At 37.0% G+C, this 20,149-nt stretch overlaps 1 protein-coding gene and 1 long non-coding RNA gene across 7 annotated transcripts in view; one reads left to right on the forward strand and one right to left on the reverse strand.

Annotated features, from left to right (window-relative positions):
- LOC120247587 overlaps positions 1–2,287 on the reverse strand; it is a 21,251-nt gene extending 18,964 nt beyond the window's left edge. The window contains exon 1 of the long non-coding RNA XR_005532359.1: positions 2,276–2,287. This is a non-coding gene — a long non-coding RNA (uncharacterized LOC120247587). The remainder of the gene's footprint in view (positions 1–2,275) is intronic.
- MICU1 (mitochondrial calcium uptake 1) overlaps positions 1–20,149 on the forward strand; it is a 195,528-nt gene that overhangs the window by 39,407 nt on the left and 135,972 nt on the right. For 5 of the 6 annotated variants that reach the window (XM_039255569.1, XM_039255571.1, XM_039255573.1 and 2 more), the window contains exon 4: positions 19,097–19,140. In XM_039255569.1, the coding sequence (XP_039111500.1) occupies positions 19,097–19,140 (44 nt within the window). Of the gene's footprint in view, positions 1–19,096; positions 19,141–19,742; positions 19,917–20,149 lie in introns of all 6 variants that reach the window. The other variant, XM_039255575.1, reaches the window with a different exon arrangement.

The raw sequence follows: 20,149 nt of genomic DNA on the forward strand, positions 1-20,149 counted from the left end.
CGTTTCATGTGTCTGTTGGCCATCTGGATGTCCTCTTTGGAGAAGTGTCTGTTCATGTCTTCTGCCCATTTCTTCACTGGGTTGTTTGTTTTTCGGGCGTGTAGTTTGGTGAGTTCCTTATAGATTCTGGATATTAACCCTTTATCTGATAAGCAAGAGACTTACTTTAGATCCAAAGACACAAGTAGGTTGAAAATTAAAGTATACAAATAGTAACCAAAAGAGAGCTGAGATGACTCTATTAATATCAGACAAAGTAGATTTTTGTAAGAAATTGTTACATAAGACAAAGACATTATATATTAATAAAAGGATTGGTTCATCAAGAATATATAAACATGATCAGTATATACATACCAAATGACATACCCCAAAATGTATGAAGGAAACATTGACCAAATTAAAGGGAGAAATAGTTCTTTAGTAATAGAGACTTCAGTACTGCCATTTCAATAATGGGTAGAATATTTAATGTTTTGTTATTTCTGAGAGAGAGAGAGAGAGAGAGAACAGGGGAGGGTTAGAGAGAGAGGGAGATACAGAATCTGAAAGAGGCTCAAGGCTCTGAGCTGGCTGTCAGCACAGAGCCCGACGCGGGGCTTGAACCCACGAACCGTGAAATCATGACCTGAGCCAAAGTCAGACGCTTAACTGACTGAGCCACCCAGGCGCCCCAATAATGGATAGAACATTTAGACAGAAGGTTAGTGAAGAAAGAGGACTTAATTCTATAAACCATTAGACCAAATAGACATTTATAAAACAGTCCACTCAAGAGCAGCAGAATACACAGTCTTCTCAGGTGCACATCAAACATTCTCCAGAACAGACCAAATAGACTGTATGTTAGGCTATGAAATAAATCTTAATAAATTTCAGAAGATTAAAATCCTACAGAGTATCTTTTCTAATTACAATAGAATGACACTATACATAAGTAAGAGAAGGAAAACTAGAAAATTCATAAATGTGTGGAAAGTAAACAACATATGCTTAAACAAGCCCTGGATCAGAGAAAAAGCCACAAGAGAAGTTAGAAAATACTTTGAGATAAATGAACAAGAAAATAGAACTTAACAAAACTTATGCAGTGCTGCGAAAGCAGTACATAGAGGGAAACTTATAGCTCTAAACACCAAAATTTAAAAAGAAGAATGATTTCAAATCAGTTTCCTAAAATCTGATGTTGGAACTAAAAAGAAGAGCAAACAAAACCCAAAGATAGTGAAATAAAGAAATAATAAAAGTTAATGGAGAAATAAATGGAGGAAAGAAAATCAATAGAATCAACAAAACAAAATTTGGTTCTTTGAAAAGATCCAAAAAATTGAGGGGAACCTTTAGCTAGACCGGGGAAAAAAGAGAAATAAAATAACTAAAATCAGAAATGCAAGTGGGGACATTACTACATACTTATAGAAATAAAAAGGATTATAAGAGAATACTATGAAGGATTGTACACCAACAAATTGGATTACCTAGATAAAGATGGACAAATTCCTAGACACATACAAACTACCAGAGCTCTTATAATTCAACAAAAAGACAGACAACTCAATTAACAAATGGGAAAGGCCTTGAATGTACATTTCTCCAAATAAATATGCACGTGGCCAATAAGCACATGAGAACATGCTTAATGTCATTAATCACGAAGGAAATACAGATCAAAACCATGATATACTACCTCACACCCATAATTTAAAAACAAGTGTTGGTGAGTATGTGTAGAAATTAAAGTCCTCATATGTTGCTGGTGAGAACGTAAAATAGTGCAAACACTGTGGAGAGCAATTTGGCCATTTCTCAGAAACATGGAATTAGCCATATAACCCAACACTTCCATTACTAGTATAAGCCTGAATGAATTGAAAACAGGTGCTCAAATGAGCACTTGTACGTGAATATTCACAGCAATACTATTCACAGTACCCTAAAAGTGGAAATACCCCCAAATGTCATTTAACAGATGAATGGATTAACAAAGTATAGTGTATACATACAATGGAATATTATTCAGATGTGGTTGAACCTTGGCAACATTATGCTCAGTGAAACAAGCTAAAGACAAAAGGCCACATCTCCTCTGATTTTATTTATGTAAAATATCTAATATAGGTAAATCCATAGAGATAGAAAGTGGGTTGTTAGTTGCCAGCAGCTGGGTTGGGGGAATGAAAACAGATTGCTTAATCGGTGTGAGGATTTCTATTTTTGAGTGATGAAAAGGTTTTGGAACTAGATAGAGGTGGTAGTTATACAACATCGAAGGTACTAAATGCCACTGAACTGGACACTTTTAAATGGTTATTTTATGTTAATGGAATTTCACCTCAGTTTTTAAAAGGGGGAAAAAGTCAGTCCTCATTTGCAAATTTTGTGTTTGCAAATTTGCGTCCTTGCTAAAAGGTACTTGTAATCCCATAACCAGTACTTGCAGTGCTTTTGCAGTCACCTGCAGATACGTGCGGAACAGCAGAGATTTGAGTCACCCTTGTATATATATGTTGGCCAGCTGAAGTCAAGGAAACGAAAGCTCTTCCTTTTTGTTTCAGTTTTCTTTCTTTAAACAAGTGTCCTTGGAGGGAGGGCAAGAGAGGAGAGAGAGAGAGAATAAAATGTCTTAAACAGAAACACACATAAAACAAGTTAATATATGTTGATCAGTTAACAAAAATGTTGTGACCAGAGGTTTGAGGAACCCAACTCTGTATTTCCCCTGGGAGAAATAGGTCAGTATTCAGCAGTTCATTTTTCATGGCAATTTTATAGAGCATAAATGCCACAATTAGCAGGAATTGGTTGTATATGGTACAGGAGTAGGTTATAAAAATGAAACTGTTCTTTTAGAGGGTAGGTTTAAGGAAGACATCCTAAAGGGGGCAGCAGCTGAGTTAGGCTTTGGAGAATGAATAATAGGGGTGCCTGAGTGGTTCACTCAAGTTGAGCGTCAAACTTTGGCTCAGGTCCCAATCTCACGGTGCAGGTTTGAGCCATGGGTTGGACTCTGTGCCAACAGGACAGAGCCTGGAGCCTGCTTGGGATTCTGTTCCCCTCTCTCTCTTTCTCTGCCCCTCCTCAGCTTGTGCTCTCTCTCTCTCTCAAAAATAAGTAAAAATTTCAAACAGAAGAAAGCTGAATAGTAATTCATCATGTATTTGAGAGGGAAAGGGCATCATTCAGATTGAGTAAATAGTAGGTCAGAAGACTGACATGTGAAATAGCAATGTGAGCTTGGGGAACCAGCAAGAGTTATGATGTTTTCTAGCCAGGGATAATTTCTATTTATTAACATTAATATTTCTAGGACAAATGAGAACTCCAGGCAGAACTATCACCTGTCAACAGTGAAGGAAATCTATATATTTATATATTTTGTTATGGAAATTTTCAAATATAAAAATGCACAGAATAAAATCAATTCTAAATCAGCCTATAGATATCTATCATTTAGCTTAACAGTTGTTGACACATCGCCAATATTTTTTTTTAAGTTAATTTATTTTGAGGGAGAAAGAGAAAGGGGCAGAGAAAAAGAGAAAGAGAGAGAGAGAGAGAGAGAGAGAAAATCCCAAGCAGGCTCCACACTGTCAGCGCAGAGCTCAATGTGGGGCTCAGACTCATGAACCACAAGATTATGACCTAACCTGACCTGAAATCAAGAGTTAGATGCTTAACCAAATGAGCTACCCAGTCACCCCAACACATGGCCAATCTTATTTCATTTATAAGTTTCTTACTTCTCACTCTAGATTGTTGGGTTTTTTTTTTTTTTTAATGTTTATTTTTGAGAAGGACAGAGCAAGAGAGGGGCAGAGAAGGAGGGAGACACAGAATTGGAAGCAGGCTCCAAGCTCTGAGCTGTCAGCACAGAGCCCAACACGGGGCTCTAACTCATGAACCGTGAGATCATGACCTGAGCTGAAGTCGTATGCTTAACTGACTGAGCCACCCATGCACCCCAGATTCTTTTAAAGCCAATCAAGACATATCATTTAATGTGTAAATACCTGTATATGTGTCTAAAAGATAAGTACTAAAAAAAAAAACTCAATAACAATAATTTTTAAATACTATGTTTTTTAAAATAGCATTTATTTCTTAACAGCAAATATCCAGGCACTGTTCAAGTTTCCTTCTCTAAAAAACATCATGTAGAGTTGGTTTGTTCAAACAAATCTCCAAAGTTTGTCACACACTGTACTTGTTATCTCTTAAGTCTTTACCTATCAGGTTTCTTTTTCCTCACTCTTTTTTCTTACCATTTGTACAAGACAAGTTTTATGCCTTGTTTCACATCTCTCAGCCCACCTTTCCCCTTTTCACTCAGATTGTTGCTGTAGCAGTTAGTACAGAGGTCTGGCCTGACAGGAAGAAACCTCAACTGTACAATGCATCCCTTGCTTTCTACTTGAGAGCATCTCTGCTGCCGTAGCATGGGACCTTTGCAGGAGCCCACTCGACCATGTTGCCATGTGCACACGTATGGAGGTACAAAGTAGTTTACTCTTTGTTGAGACTTGGTGGATAAATACTCTTCTTGGTTTCTTAGATGGGCCAAGGAGAAGTGCACCCCAGTTGTCTAAAGCAGTAGTCATCTCCATAACACACCCTTGAATTGGCTTTCACTCCTTTCCTGTTTCACTTTCCCTAATCCTCTTACACTGGTTCCTTACTTTTTAGGAAACCCAGTCTAGACATCATTTATTTGTGAAAGAATATAAGTCATTTATATTATAGAACTTCCCTCATTTGGGATCTTACTGATTATATCCCTATGGTATTATTTAATATGTTGTGTACTTTGCATTTCACCCATGTAGGAAATAAATAATGAAGCAACTAAAAGAGAGTATATGAAAATATTGATTCTCTAAATGCTGAGATTATAAAGAATTACTTTACTCTTCTTTATATGTTCCTTTATTTTCTAATACACTTCATATACATCTATTCAACAAGTATTGATCTCTGCTGCGAGTTAGACACTGTTCCATATGGAATGGATGCAGTAATGAATAAAATAGACAAAAATTCATGCCTTTATAGAATAGAATGCCTTTTATAATCCGAAAGAAGGTATATAAAATTTCCACTAACTGCATTGAATCTTAGATGAAGAGCCTTTTAAATTAGTTTTAGTTCCTTGTTTTGTGAGATGTGGGAGAGATTAAAGAAGGCTTCTTTGTAAGATAGAGAAAAAAAGATTGTAAAATGTATTCCTAGTTTTTATGATAGTAAAATATTTTTGTACCTGTCAGATTACTCTGATACCCAGATAAAATCTAAATGATATCAGTAACTTTAAATAAGAATGTGTTTTGCTTCCAGTGTGACAGTGAAAATGAAGCAAGACTTTAGACCGGTCACTAAAGATATTTGGTCATTTGAGAAAGATTATTTTTTTTCCCTTTAGAAATCATATTTTTTAAGTGCTCCCACACTTTTAGATATTTAACTTTGTAAACTTTTTTTTTAATTATTGAAAGATCTGGAGCGCCTGGTTGGCTCAGTTGGTTGAGCGTCCAACTTCAGCTCAGGTCATGATCTCATGGTTCATGGGTTTGAGCCCTGCGTCGGGCTCAGAACCTGGAGCCAGCTTAGGATTCTGTGTCTCCCTCTCTCTCTGACCCTCCCCTGCTCATGCTGTGTCTCACTCTCTCTCAGAAATAAATAAAAAATATTAAAAAAATTTTAAAAAAAAGATCTGTTACATGAACGGAGTAGTTACTAGTATGCCATGCACATTCCTGGTTTTCATAAAAAGCCAGAATAATGAGCGATTGATTTTCTTTAAGATGAAAATCGTGAGGGAAAATTATAATATTAAAATAAGATTGGAAAATTTGGCTTCATTTTTGTTTGCTCATGAACAGGAATTTCCACAGATATTAATGCAGCAGAAGTAAAATATATATTATTCCTGTATGGGTTGAAATAAAGAAAAGAGTAAGGCTGTTTTTTTATAGTTTCAATTTCTGTCATCAGCTGGCTGGACTCTAGCCAGTAGTTTCATATTTCAACTTTGTTTTTTCATGTCTTTCACGCATACCATATCCCAGGATACTTAACAGATCTAAATTTATTAAGTTTTAGTTTTAGAACAGTTTAAAAATAATCACAGAGCACGCAAAGTCCTAAAATTAAGCAGTTTTTAGATGAGTGGAGAGCTGATGAATTTCAGTAAAAAGCTGATTAAGAATGTTTCTGTACTGGGGCGCCTGGGTGGTTCTGTTGGCTAAGTGTCCAATACTTGATTTTGGCTCAGATCATGATCTCATGGTTCATAAGATCGAGCCCTGTACTGGCTCATCAGCATACCAAGGGGTCTGCTTGGGATTCTGTCTCCTCTCTCTTCCCCCCCCCCCCCACCCATGCACTCTGTCTCTGTCTCTGTCTATAAATAAATAAATAAGATTTTAAAAAAGGAATATTTCTATGTGACTACCAAGAAAATTTAGAGTAGCCATAGATAAATGGAAAAAAAAAAAAGTCTAGTATATGACTTGAATATGTTTCATCATCCTCTCTGTGCAGTCTTGATGCCAGCACCATTCCTGGTATAGTGGATGAGGCAGTTGCTTCAGGCTCTGGGCTTTGAGTACTCTTGCTACTGTAGTAACCAGTTTTACATAGCCAGCCAATGATTGGGAGAAGCAGCAGCATGGGAGAGTTTTTAAAGTAGTATACAGAAAAACTTGAGCTTTAGTCAGAACAAAGAAGATTCCTGTTTCCTTTCTACCTTATCCCTCTGACTGACTGTATTTATATTCACCCGATTTTCCTGGATTCCATATTCTCTCTAGAATGACCCTTGATGCATTTAATTATCTTACCTAGTGCACTTTTACTTTGAGACACATAATTTTATATTTGATCATATACAGTGGGTTCTGGTTCAAGATGGTGATGTAGGAGGATCCTGAATCTCCTCCCACAGACACACCAAATCTGTAGCTACATACAAAACAATTTCCTCTGAAAGAAATCCAAAAACTGGATGAGCGACTCCTACACATTGGACAAATGAGAAAAAACCCACATTGAAATAGATAGAAGAGGCTGAGACACGGTCTTGCCATAAATCCATCCCTGGCACAGCATCCAGTCGTCAGGAGAGAACTCACAGCCCTGAGCTACTGGAGGAGCAAGGGCATTGAGCCCTACAGTGGGCACCCCAGTTTTTGAGACCTGCATATGAGAGATTAGCTTCCTGAATATCTAGCTTTAAAACGCAAGAGGCCTTGTCTTTAACACCCATAAGGCTGAAAAGAGCCCAGTCTTTGTGAAAGAGGCCTGTGTTACTTATCTTAAAGCTTCAGCCCAAGGGGCAGGTGTCTCATTTAACACACATCTAGAGGCGTACTGAAACACTCCAAAGACGGAAGCCAGTCTTTGTACTTCCTCTCTGCCTCACTCCAAGTTGCCAGTATCTCCCAGAAAGGAACTTGTGCATGTGTCCAGCGCTCTGGTTTGTGTTACCCAGGACATACCCTTTGATTGCTTACCTCTAGTGGCCACCAGGGCTTATGTTTGTAGGTTCCATAGGAGTGTAACAGAGAAACCATTCTTAATTGGGGCACAGTCCAGAGACAGCAGACTGAAACACATCCCTAGTCTTTCTGTGAAAGAGGCCTATTGGCTTGTTATGAAGATTTGGACTGAGGGACAGGCTTCTGATTTAATACACGTCTGAAGGACTGCTGAAATACTCTCCAAAGACCTTAGAGACCGGTGGGAGCCATCTTTGCACTCTCCCTCTACTTCATTTAAGGTCACTGGATCTTCTGGAAGGGAGCTTGTGCACATGTCTGGTGCTCTTTGATTACCTGGCTGTGGTTGGTGGCCTGTGGGGCTTATATTTGCAGGTCCCATAGGACTGTAACAAATGGAGAAACAGTTTTTAATTGGCTACTCCCCCAGGGCACAGTGCAGTGAGAAGAGACTGAAACACATCCCTAGTTTTTCTGTGTTAGAGGCTTATTGGCTCCGAAGGCCAAGCTTCTAATTAAACATACATCTCGGGGGCAGCAACTGTTCTCTCCAGAGACTAAAGAGACTGATGGGTGCCACGCTCTGCCCCAGGTTGCAAGTGTTTCTGAGAAAGGAACTTGTATGCACATCTGACTTCCTAACTTTTGTGGCTTCTACCCAGAGGACACATCTTTTAATAATTTGGCTCAGGTGACAGTGGGACTTGTGTTTATAGATTGAGTAGATAGTAAGTAATAAACAAAAGCCAATTTTTAACTGGCTATCACTGCAAGGCTCAGTGCAGAAGCAGCAAACAGAAATGCCCATCTCCCAATGTTCCCCTGAAAGAGGTACATTTGCATAATTTAAAAGCTGCTGCCTGAGAGTCCAATTAGCCTGAATCTAGGTGCTGACTGAGATTTTCTTCTTTAAGATACTGAGAGATCTTGGCATACCCTCAACTACTAGGAGTCTCTAAGAATAAAGTAGCTTGCCTGAACAATCAGAAGTTTGAGAGACAACCAAGAACTAGGGCAGGGTGGAACAATAAGGTTCAGTTTTTTTTTTCTTTTCTTTCTTTTTTTTTAACATTAAAAAAATGTTTATTTTGAGAGAGAGGCAGAGAGCACAAGCATGGTAGGGGCAGAGAGAAGGTGACAGAGAATCCCAAGCAGGCTCTGCACTGTCAGCACAAAACCCAACACAGGGCTTGAACCCACAAACTGTGAAATGATGACCTGAGCTGAAATCAAGAGTTGGATGCTCAACCAACTGAGCCACCCAGGTACCCCAGTAAGGTTCAATTTCTACATGAAGTCACTCCTTCAAGTTTAAGAGAGGTGGCTATTTTATCTGCATAAAAACCAATACAGAGAGTCAAGGAAAATGAAGAAATAGAGGAATGTATTCCAAAGGGAAGAACAAGATAAAACCTTAGATAAAGACCTTTATGAAATGGAGATAAGTGATTTACTTGATAAAGAGTTCAAAATAACAGTCATAAAAATGCTTACCAAACTCAGGAGAATAATGCAAGAATAAAGTGAGAATTTCAACAAAGAGTGAAAATACAAGAAAGTATCAAATAGAAATCACAGAGCTGAAGAATACAATAAATGAACTGAGGAGTGCCTGGGTGGCTCAGTCGGTTAAACGTCCGACTTCGGCTAAGGTCATGATGTCACGGTTCATGGGTTCGAACCCCTTGTCGGGTTCTGTGCTGACAGCCAGCTCAGAGCCTGGAGCCTGTTTCAGATTCTGTATCTCCCTGTCTCTGACCCTCCCCTGTTCATGCTTGCTCTCTCTCTCTCGGAAATAAATAAAACACAAATTAAAAAAAAAAAAAAACAATAAATGAACTGAAAAATACAATAGAGGGTGTCAGCATCAGAGTAGATGCAGCAGAAGAAAGGATCTGTGAACTTGAAGACAAGGCAGCGGAACTTATTCAATCAGCAGCAAAAAGAGAAAGGAACGGGAAAGAGTGAAGAAGGCTTAAGGGACATATGGGACAACATCAGTGGATTAACAGTCACATCATAGGAGTACCAGAAGGAGAAAAGAGAAAGGGACAGAAATCTTATTTGAAGAAATAATGTCTGAAAACTTTCCTGAGCCTGGGAAAGAAACAGACATCCAGATCCAGGAGCTCAGTTTTAAATAAGACTCAGACCCCAACACACATTATAAGTGTCAAAAATTAAAGACAAGGAGAGAATCTTAAAAGCAACAAGAGAAAACAGCTTGTTATGTATAAGGGAACCTCCATAAGACTATAAGCAGACTTTTCCGCAGAAACTTAGTAAGCCATAAGGAAATGGCACCATATACAGAAAGTGCTTAAAGCAGAAAACTGCTAATCAAGAATACTCTACCCAGCAAAGCTGTCCTTCAGAATGGAAAGAGAGATCAAGTTTTCTGCACAAGCAAAAGCTAAGAGAGTGCATCACTACTACACTGGCTTTATAAGAAATGTTAAAGGGAGTTCTTTAAGCTGAAACAAAAGGGCACTAATTAGTAACAGAAAATGAATATTTTTTGAAGCATTTTTCTGCTACTATTTTCTATCCAACAAGATAAGTTACTTCAGTACAAGAACCTTCTCTTCTACTTTTACTTTTACTTCCTTGCGGAACTGCTGAGTGTAGAGCAGGTGTTGATCAGCAGCAATGAACTACCTGTTTCTATATGGCTCATGAGCTGAGAATGGTTTCTACCTTTTTTTCTCATTTAAAAAGGATGGTTTTGTGACACCTGAAAATTGTGTGAAACTGAAATTTTGGTGTCCATGAAAGAGTTTTATTGGAGAATACCCACATTCATTAGGTATTGTTCATGATAGCTTTTGTGCAATAGCAGAATTGAATAGTTGCAACAGAGACTATATGTGGTTCACAAAGCCTAAAATATTTACCATCTGCCCTTTTATGCAAAAGTTTACTAACTCTTTCCAAAATAATAAGAAATATATTTATTGTTCACTGTCCCTGGTTCCTGACACAGAACTCCTAAAGCCCTTGTAAATTGGATTCTGGGAACTATCCAGGATATGTTCTTCTCATACTGATGGCAGAGTTGAAAGAAATTAAACCAACCTCAAAAGTCCATTCCACTCCCTTCCTATTATCTTTCCCTTCTTAATTTATATTCTGTTTCTGAGATGAAACCAATTTAAAATATAGATATTAAATTAGACTTAGAATTTTTTAAAATATACAGAGAATATAGAAAATAATAGAGAATACTCTTGTAGCCATTACTTATTTTTTTCAAATTTTAGTATTTACCCATATTTATTTCATACCTTCATTTTAAATTCTTTTGAAAACCCCATATATCTCTCTGAAACTTCATTTCACTCCCTGTCTTCTTAGGGTAACCACTGTCCTTAATTTGGCATTCATCATTCCTTTTGGAAGATTATAACATGCACATATATCCATTGCCTTTCCCTAACCCCTAGAGAAGGACAATGATTATATTCAGCCCCCAGCACTGACATTGGACTTAGCCATGTAATTTCCTCTGACTAATGATGATATACATTATATTCAAGCAGAATCTTTAAAACAAGTCAGTTTGTGGGTTGCTATGTTGTCTTTTACCTCTACCATCTTCCACAGAGAGACTGCTGCTCCATCAGCCTGGATCCCAGATTTAGTACTCTCTGGAGTAGAGCTGTACCCAATATGTGATAGATAAGTAACATGAACAATATATAAGCCTTCCTAATTGTAAGCCACTGAGATTTTAAGGTTATTACTACAATGTAACCTAGTCTACTCTACATTTCTCCTGTTCTTTTAATATGTTAAATATATTTTTACATACGCATGTTTGTATATTTGTTGATCCACATATCTGTTCTCTTATTTTCACTGCTGTATAGTTTATCACTTGTATAATTATGTCAGTATTTAATTTATCCATGCTCATGTAGGTGAACATTTAACTTATTTCCAATTTTGTTCCTTATCTGTTGCTGTGTAACAACCGACCACAAAATGTCAGTGGCATAAAGCAATGAGCATTTATCTAGCTTCTGCATCTGCAGGCCATGTGAGGTAGACTCTGCCGATCCTGACTGGCCTTGCTCTGTACATAGGCTCAGGTCTGGCTCATCTAGGCAAGGGCAGCTCTGCTTCATGGTTTTGTCAGAAAATCTGTCAGACTGCTCTATGTATTTCTCATCCTTTTTAGACCACTGGGCTATCCAGGATATATTCGTCTTACAGTACTGGCAGAGGTACAGGTATGTAGGCCAACCTCAGAAGTCCATTTTAAGGATCTCCTATGTCATACTGCTAATATACTATTGGCCAAAGCAAGTCATTTGGCTGAGCCCAAAGTCATTGGATTGTCCATGGAGGTCAAGAGAAAGAAAGTGAATATTTGAGAACTGTAGTATGCCAGTGTTTTTACTATTACAGACTGTACCGCAGTGAACCTTCTTCCATTTGTGCCCTTGTGCATATTTGCAAGAAGTTATTTTCAACATATACCTGATAGTAGGCCTGCTCGCCTCTGGGTACATTCCTCTTCAAATTTGCTAAACGTTGCCAAGCTGGTTTCTAGACTCAATGTAATAATTTACATATTCTCCAAGAATGTATGAGTTTTCTCTTCTATGTACCTGTTAACACTTGGTATTGTCACACTTAATTTTTTAGCAGACTGATTAGAATGAGTTATTGTATCCTTGTGGTTTTATTTTGCATTTCAGTAGCAACTAGTGAGGCTTACCATCTCCAAATGTTTATTGGCTGCTTATATTGCTATTCTATGAATTATATATTTTCTTTGCTCACTTTTCTGTTTGATTTTTTTATTAGTAGAAGTCCTTTATATATCCTCTCTTGAAAGCTGTCATATGTATCTTACAGATATCTTCTCCTAGTCTATGGCTTTCTTTTTATTTTGTTTGTGGTAATTTTTAGTATACAGAAGTTGCTGGTATTTTCAAATGTAGTTATGTTTTCTTTGATAGTTTGTACTGTTTCTTTTTAACCACTTTATTGAGATGTAATTAATGTAGAATAAATAGCACATATTTCAAGTGTTTGATTAGTTTTGACATACTAGTCACATGTATGTACCAGTGAAACATCATCAGCATGATCAGTGTAACGAACATACTCATCACTGCCAAAAGTTTCTTCACACACATTTGTAATTTTTCCTTCCTGTTTTTTCCCTGCCTCCTAGGTTCCAGGCAACCAGCGATATGCTTAGTATCTTCTGTTTCCTATCAATTGTCTGTCTAAACTCTGTTAGTTATTCAAAGAAGGGTGTTGATTAACTTTAATTGTGGGTTTGGGTGTTGATTAACTTTAATTGTGGGTTTATCTATCATTCTTTCAGTTTTATCAGTATTTGCTTCAAATATTTTGAAACTCTTATTAGGTGCATGCATGTTTAAAATGTATTATTCTGTCTTCTTCATAAATTGACCCTCTTATCATTATGTAATTGACCTTTATGCTAATATTTTTTTGCTGTGAAGTCTACATAAATAGGAAACTGTGTAGACCTCTTTATTTTGATTCATTTTTCATGATACATCTTTTTCCATCCTCTTTTTTAATCTACCTAAATATATCAGTATCTTTAAAATGAATTTCTTGTGGACAACATACAGTTGGATCTTATTTTTTGTCCAATATGATAGTTTCTAACTTTTCATTAAGGTGTTCAGATGATTTCTACTTAATATAATTTTTTATATGTTTGGATTTAAGTCTCCCATTTTATTATTTATTTTATCTTTTTTTCCATATTTTTTATGTTCTTCTTTTACCCCTTTCTTGCCTTCTCTTTGGGTTATTTGAAGGTTTTTTAATGTTTTTGATTTTGGGTTTTTGACTGTATTTCTTTGTATAAAATTCTTTGTAAGAAAATTCTTTCTTAAATTTAGCAGTTGCTGTAGAGATTATAATATGCATAATTAACTTATCACAGTTAGCTGAGAATTTATATTTCACTGCTTCAAGTGGAATATAGATATCTTACCCACTATATAGGTCCTTCCCCAGTTTATGGTATAGCATCATATGTATTACAGCTACATACACTGAAAACTCCCCCAGACGTTGTTTTCATTTCAACTGTCATACATAAAGAACTTAAGAGGAGAAAATAGTCTGTTATATGTATCTAAATATTAACCATTCCTATTGCTCTTTCTTTATATCTTAAATTCCAAATTTCCCTCTGATATCATTTCCTTCCCTCTTGAAGGATAGAAAGTGTTTTAGAGCAGGTCTGCTGGTGGTGAATTCTGTTTACCTTCATCTGAGAACATTTTTAATTTGTACTCATTTTTTAAAAATATTTTCATTAGATAAAGAATTCTGAGTTGAAATTCTTTCAGCACGTTTCTTTTTTTTTTTTTTTTTTTTTTTATGAGCTGTCAGCACATGGGGCTCAAACTCACAAACTACAAGATCATGACCTGAGCTGAAGTAGGAGGCTTAATGGACTGAGCCACCCAGGTGCCCCTCTTTTAGCACTTTAAACTGGTTGCTTTGTAGATTTTTTCTTTGCCTTTGGTTTTCAGAAGTTTGATTTTTTTTTTTTTTTGGTACCTTGTTTTGCATTTATTAGGCATCTTGAATCTGTAATGAAATTACTGAAGACAAACAACATAAAGTGAGAAGAGATGGTATGCAAGGAGGATATTCTAAAAAGTACATATATTTAGGGGATGGGCAGAACAGCCACCAAAAGAGTTTAAGGAGTTAACAAGAATGAATGAAGATGATTGGAAGAGAGTAGAAATATAGATGTGTCATCTTAGGCAAATTATTGAACATCTCTAAATCTTGATATTCTCATTTGTAAAATTGAGATCATAGCAACTAATTTGTAGGATTAAGAAAATTAAATGATTTGTGTGTGTATATATATATATATATATATGGAAAGCATGTTGTATAGGACCTATAAAAAATGCTCAACAGATTATAACTTATTACAATGATTATTAAAACAAGATAAAACCAAGTGACTATAGTACAATAAATAGGTCACATATCTGATGAACTAGAGCTATACTTTTCTGTCCTATATTAGTTTGTATTACTGAAGCATATAATCATTTTATTTTAAATTTTTTTGATGTTTTATTTATTTCTGAGAGACAGACAGCATGAGCAGGGGAGGGTCAGAGAGAGACGGAGACACAGAATCTGAAACAGGCTCCAGGCTCTGAGCTAGCTGTCAGCACAGAGCCTGATGCAGGGCTCGAACCCACAAACCATAAGATCATGACCTGAGCCGAAGTTGGACGCTTAACCCACTGAGCCATCCAGGTGCCCCATAATCATTTTAATAAGTTTTTAGGATAACTTCAAGTATTAAAAAACAAATCTCTAAATTTTTGAGAGATAGCTAAGACTTCTTAACTGTAATTATCAGTTTCCATTTACCTAAGTTATAATTTATTGAGTTTGAAATGATCTATTTGATTCAGTTTCCCTTTTGTCTTTTTGTTTTTAATTTTTTTTTAATGTTTTATTTATTTCTAGGAGAGAGAGAGAGAGAGAGAGACAGTATGAGCAGGGGAGGGTCAGAGAGAGAGGGAGTCACAGACTCTGAAACAGGCTCCAGGCTCTGAGCTGGCAGTCAGCACAGAGCCCGACGCGGGGCTCGAACCCACGAACCGCGAGATCATGACCTAAGCGAAAGTCGGACGCCCAACCGACTAAGCCACCCAGGCGCCCCTCCCTTTTGTCTTTTGACAGGAGTTGCTATCTTCTTTAAAACAAGTCTTTTAAATGTTCACTCTGAGGCTTAAACTGAGAGTATTCTTTTTGTTGTTGTTTATTTATTTTTGAGAGAGAGATAGAATGTAAGCAGGGCAAGGGCAGAGAGAGAGGGAGACAGAGGGTCCTCAGCAGGCTCTGCATTGTCAGAGCAGAGCCCGACGCAGGGCTAACGGAATATCTAGAGTAGTAGTAAGAATAGCTTGAATTTTCATCCATCCGCATCTCCCATACTCCAGCCCAACCATTTGTTAAGAACTGATCTAATCTGGCCATCTGCTTCATTTGATAGGTAAAGAAATCTAAATAGAACAGATGAAATAAGCATCTTAATGTTTTTTCATCTTGAAAGTATTGGTCTTTTGGCCTACTTTATGTCTGTATTTGCTTATAAATGACAGGAATTCTCAGTATGTGCCAGGCTGTCCTTACACGCACCTCCTTTTTTGTAAATGCACATGGGAAAACATTTTCCAAACTGTAACAGAGCATTCAGTGAAAACACAAATCTGTTCCATTTTCTCCACCCTCCCAGTCCATGTCACATATGCTATCACTTTTTAAATTTTAAGTTAACTTTTTAGTTCTTTTAGGTATTGCTCTAATAGTTTGAAATGTGGCTCATTTGAATTGAGATGTGTTAAAAAAATTTTTTTAATGTTTAATTTATTTCTAGGAGAGAGAGAGGGAGAGACAGCGTGAGCAGGGGAGGGTCAGAGAGAGAGGGAGTCACAGACTGAAACAGGCTCCAGGCTCTGAGCTGGCAGTCAGCACAGAGCCCGACGCGGGGCTTGAACCCACGAACCGTGAGATCATGACCTAAGCGAAAGTCGGACGCTTAACCAACTAAGCCACCCAGGCACCCCATGAGATGTGTTAAAATTTTTAAATGCACACCAGGTTTCGAAAACTTAGTATAAAAAAAGCAAAATACCTCATTAATAGTTTTTATATTGATTACATGTTGAAATGATGCTATCAAATGTATTTTGTTAAACAAAATAAATTATTAAAATTAATTTGACCTGTTTCTTTTTCTTATTTTAAAGGTGACTATTAGAAAATTTTCAATTATTCATGTGGCTCACATTTGTTGCTCACATTATATTTCTGTTGGACAGTGCTGTTCTAATTATTAGTAGGCATATATTTCCCTTAGTTGATGTACAAGGTTTAGTCATGAGTTACCTGATTCTAGTCTGATTCTCATTCTTTTATAAGGGACCAAGAAGGTTTTTTCTGGAAAGTCTTTGGATTTTCCTATTCTTGGTGCTCTGAAATTTCAAAAGAATACACTGAAGTGTAGGTAGTTTTTGTTCATTTTGCGTAGAATACTTGGTAAGCCTAGTTTGTGTCACTCTTCAGCTCTGAGAAATTTTCTGCTAATACTTTTTGAGTTATTTCCTCCATTTCTTTTTTTTTTTAATTCCTCCCTATTTCTGAAGGAGAAAAGATCTTGCATGATATTAGACTTCTAGTGTTGAGTCTCCATTTTTCTGTAATTCTCTTGTATTTTCTGTTTTATACCCTGTTGTCTTTTTGGCACTGGTCCTGGGAGGGAACCTTATCCTGATCTTTTGACAGTTTATTAAAAATTAGGAGGAGATAGTCAAACATAGTCTTAACTGTCTACAAATTCTTTCTTGTTCTCTGTTCTTTTATCAAAGTTTCAAATTAGATTTCTTTTAAAAAAAAAATTCCTTCTTTTTCCTGACTTATCGCTTTGTTGTGCAGTAGGTGGTTTATTTTGTTCAGGCCAAGCTTCTAGAAGTGAAGTGCATTTAAGATAAGGAAAATGTAGGGGCACATGGGTGGCTCAGTCAGTTAAGCGTCCGAATTCAGCTCAGGTCATGATTTCACGGTTCGTGGGTTCAAGCCCCACGTCAGGCTCTGTGTGTACAGCTAGCTCAGAGCCTGGAGCCAGCTTCAGATTCTGTATCTCCCTCTCTCTCTGACTCTCCCCTGCTCATGCTGTCTCTTTCTCTCAGAAATAAATTTAAAAAAAAAGATAAGGAAAATGTGGAACCAAATGTGTAGAAGCAGAAATGCAAAAAGCTTCCTCTGGGAGCAGTGAGAATCTGACCATTTTAATACTGTGGATGTAATGAGATAAGGACCTGTATGGATAGTATGGGTAAAGTGAGAACTGAAAGAAAAGAACTGAGTAATTATGCACAAAAAACAAGTGTACTTATTAACTGATTTCTCCCCTCTAAAAACTCCAACAGCACCCCCTTATTGAACTAGTTACATGCTTCCTTGTAATGTTAATTAGTATATGCATATGCTTTTCTAACTAAATTGTGACTCTTCAAGGCAGGGATTATATCCTACCCATTAGTTTTTTTTAAAAGTTTATTTATTGTGAGAGAGAAAGAAAGCACAAGTGGGGGAGTGGAGTGGAAGATAGAGAGGGAGTGAGAAAGAATCCTAAGCAGGCTCCATACTGTAAGCACAGAACCTGATGTGGGGCTTGAACTCATGAACTGCAAGATCTGAGCTGACATCATGACCTGAGCTGACATCAAGAGTCCAACACTTAACCAACTGAGCCACTCAGGTGCACCCCCTCCATTAATTTTTTTATAGTTATTTATTGATCAAGCACTATGCCAAGCACCGGGATAAAGCAGTGGGCAAAGACAAATAATCCCTGCCCTTAAGGATACTTAGTTACTTATATCTTTCACAGTGCTTAGAATCTGATGCTCAATGCTCGGCATTTCCAAAGAAAATATGTGTTACTTAGCCCAACTTTAAAAGGTAATATTAGGGGGACACCTGGGTAGCTCAGTCGATTAAGTGTCCAACTCTTGATTCTGGTTCAGGTCATGATCTCACAGTTTGTGGGATCTAGCCCCACCTTGGGCTCTGCACTGATGGCACAGAGCCTGCCAGGGATTCTGTCTTCCCTCTCTGTCCCTCCCCTGCACTCTTTCTCTCTCAAATTAAATGAATAGGGTGCCTAGGTTGGCTCAGTCAGTTGGGATTAAACTTTGGCTCAGGTCACAATCTGGTGGTTTGTGAGTTTGAGCCCCACATCAAGTTCTGAGCTGATAGCGTGGAGCCTCCTTGGGATTGTCTCTCTCCTCCTTTCTCTCTGCTCCTCCCTCACTCTCAAAATAAACTTAAAAAAGTAAATAAAACTTTAAAAACAAACAAACAAATAAATAAAAGGTAATGTTAGGGGCACCTAGGTGGCTCAGTCAAACATACACCTCTTGATTTCACCTCAAGACATGATCTCACGGTTTGTGAGATTGAGCCCCAATTTGGGCCCTGCACTGACTGGACACAGCCTGCTTGGGGTTGTCTTTCTCCTTCTCTCTCTGCCCCTCCCTCACACTCTCTCCTTCTCAAAATAAACATTTTTTTTTTAAAAAGGTAATATTAAGATTGTCTATTTGTATCTGTTTAGGCATGTTGCAGAATTTATTTTGATGTGCTATTATTCTCTCTTTAACTTGATAACAAAAAATTATGCATTCAGATTAAACTAATATCCTTCACCTGATTTAAAGGTAATATAGTACATTGATGTAATGAAAACAGCCCACTCTTGAAAGAGTGTAGAGTTCTAGTTTGGCTCTACTGATGAACAGGTTTGCACATGAATTTTTATACTTTTTATCTTCTCAGAGCCTTACTTTCTCATGTGTAAAATAAAGGTTGGATCTTTTAGCACTTAAACTTTAAGTCTGAAAGTGGGAAAAACTTTTCATTCCCATAGCCTTTGACTAATGTTGTGGCTAAACATTATATATATAATTGAATGATTGGAAATGACAGAGAGCTGTCATTTCATATGTTTTACTTGAGTTATAATCATTGACTAAATATTGCTTTTTTCTCTTTTATAGACTTGGGTCTGGATCAGTATACAATAAAACGCTTTGATGGGAAGGTGAGCGAGCTATGACACTTAACATATATATCCTGTTGTTTACTAAGAAGATTTTAAAGTTCCTCTAGAATTATTTGTGAGAAATTTCTGAATGACTACTTATCTTATCAAAAGAGCATGTTTTTTAGGTTGGAAGGCCTGTAAGTGCCTTCATATACTTCTACAGAAAAAGTCAAGCAGAAGGTTTCTCTACATTTTTCCATGTAAAGTAACACTCATGGTGAGCCTGCTATATATAGTAAAGGCTAATTCAGTGTATGTTGAGATTCGCATTTTAATTCAGTTGCCACCATGAAGCTTAACAAGCCCCCCAATAGTACATTTGCATTTCTTATAAAAACACTGATTTGATTTCACCTTCTTCAAACTATGATATATATAGCAATAATCCTAACTAGAAAATGATACAAGTCTTTACTAATGCTTTTATAATGATTACGAAGACCACCCTAAATTTACATACACATTTTCATTATATTTACTTTCAGTTCTTCATTTTATGCACAGATAAATCACATAATAAATTATTCTTAAATATAGAAAACAAAACATTCAATTTTATTATCTCAAAGCAGTCAGTTAAACATGTTTTTCCCTTTCAGGCTGACTTCTACAAAAAGAAAAAGAAAATATTACACAGGGTCAGAAAGAAAAGTAAAAGGTCAATTTTAAAGAGGAGGAAGAAAGCACATCAGAAAGAAGAGAGAGCCCGGCATAGCTTTACAAAGCGTAAAGAGAAGGAAATCAGAAGGAAAATCATGCAGTGGCTGGAAAAGGCAGGATTACAAGAGGGTCTAAATGGGTGGAGGTCAGGGTTAGTAGAAACTAATCATGTAGGGCGTCCCAATCCTGCTTATTACTTAAAATTCTATGTATTTGTAAGGTGAAGATACAAATGCTAAAATCTTTTGCACCAGTGGAAAGAATGAGTGGCCACTTTCAGGGCTGAGAGATATCAGGGCTTCTTCCAGCCTAACAATTACCTTTTCCATTCACGTGGCCCCTGCCT

The sequence above is a fragment of the Hyaena hyaena genome, unplaced genomic scaffold (assembly GCF_003009895.1).
Source record: "Hyaena hyaena isolate Hyena2069 unplaced genomic scaffold, ASM300989v1 scaffold_531, whole genome shotgun sequence".
Taxonomy (NCBI): domain Eukaryota; kingdom Metazoa; phylum Chordata; class Mammalia; order Carnivora; family Hyaenidae; genus Hyaena; species Hyaena hyaena.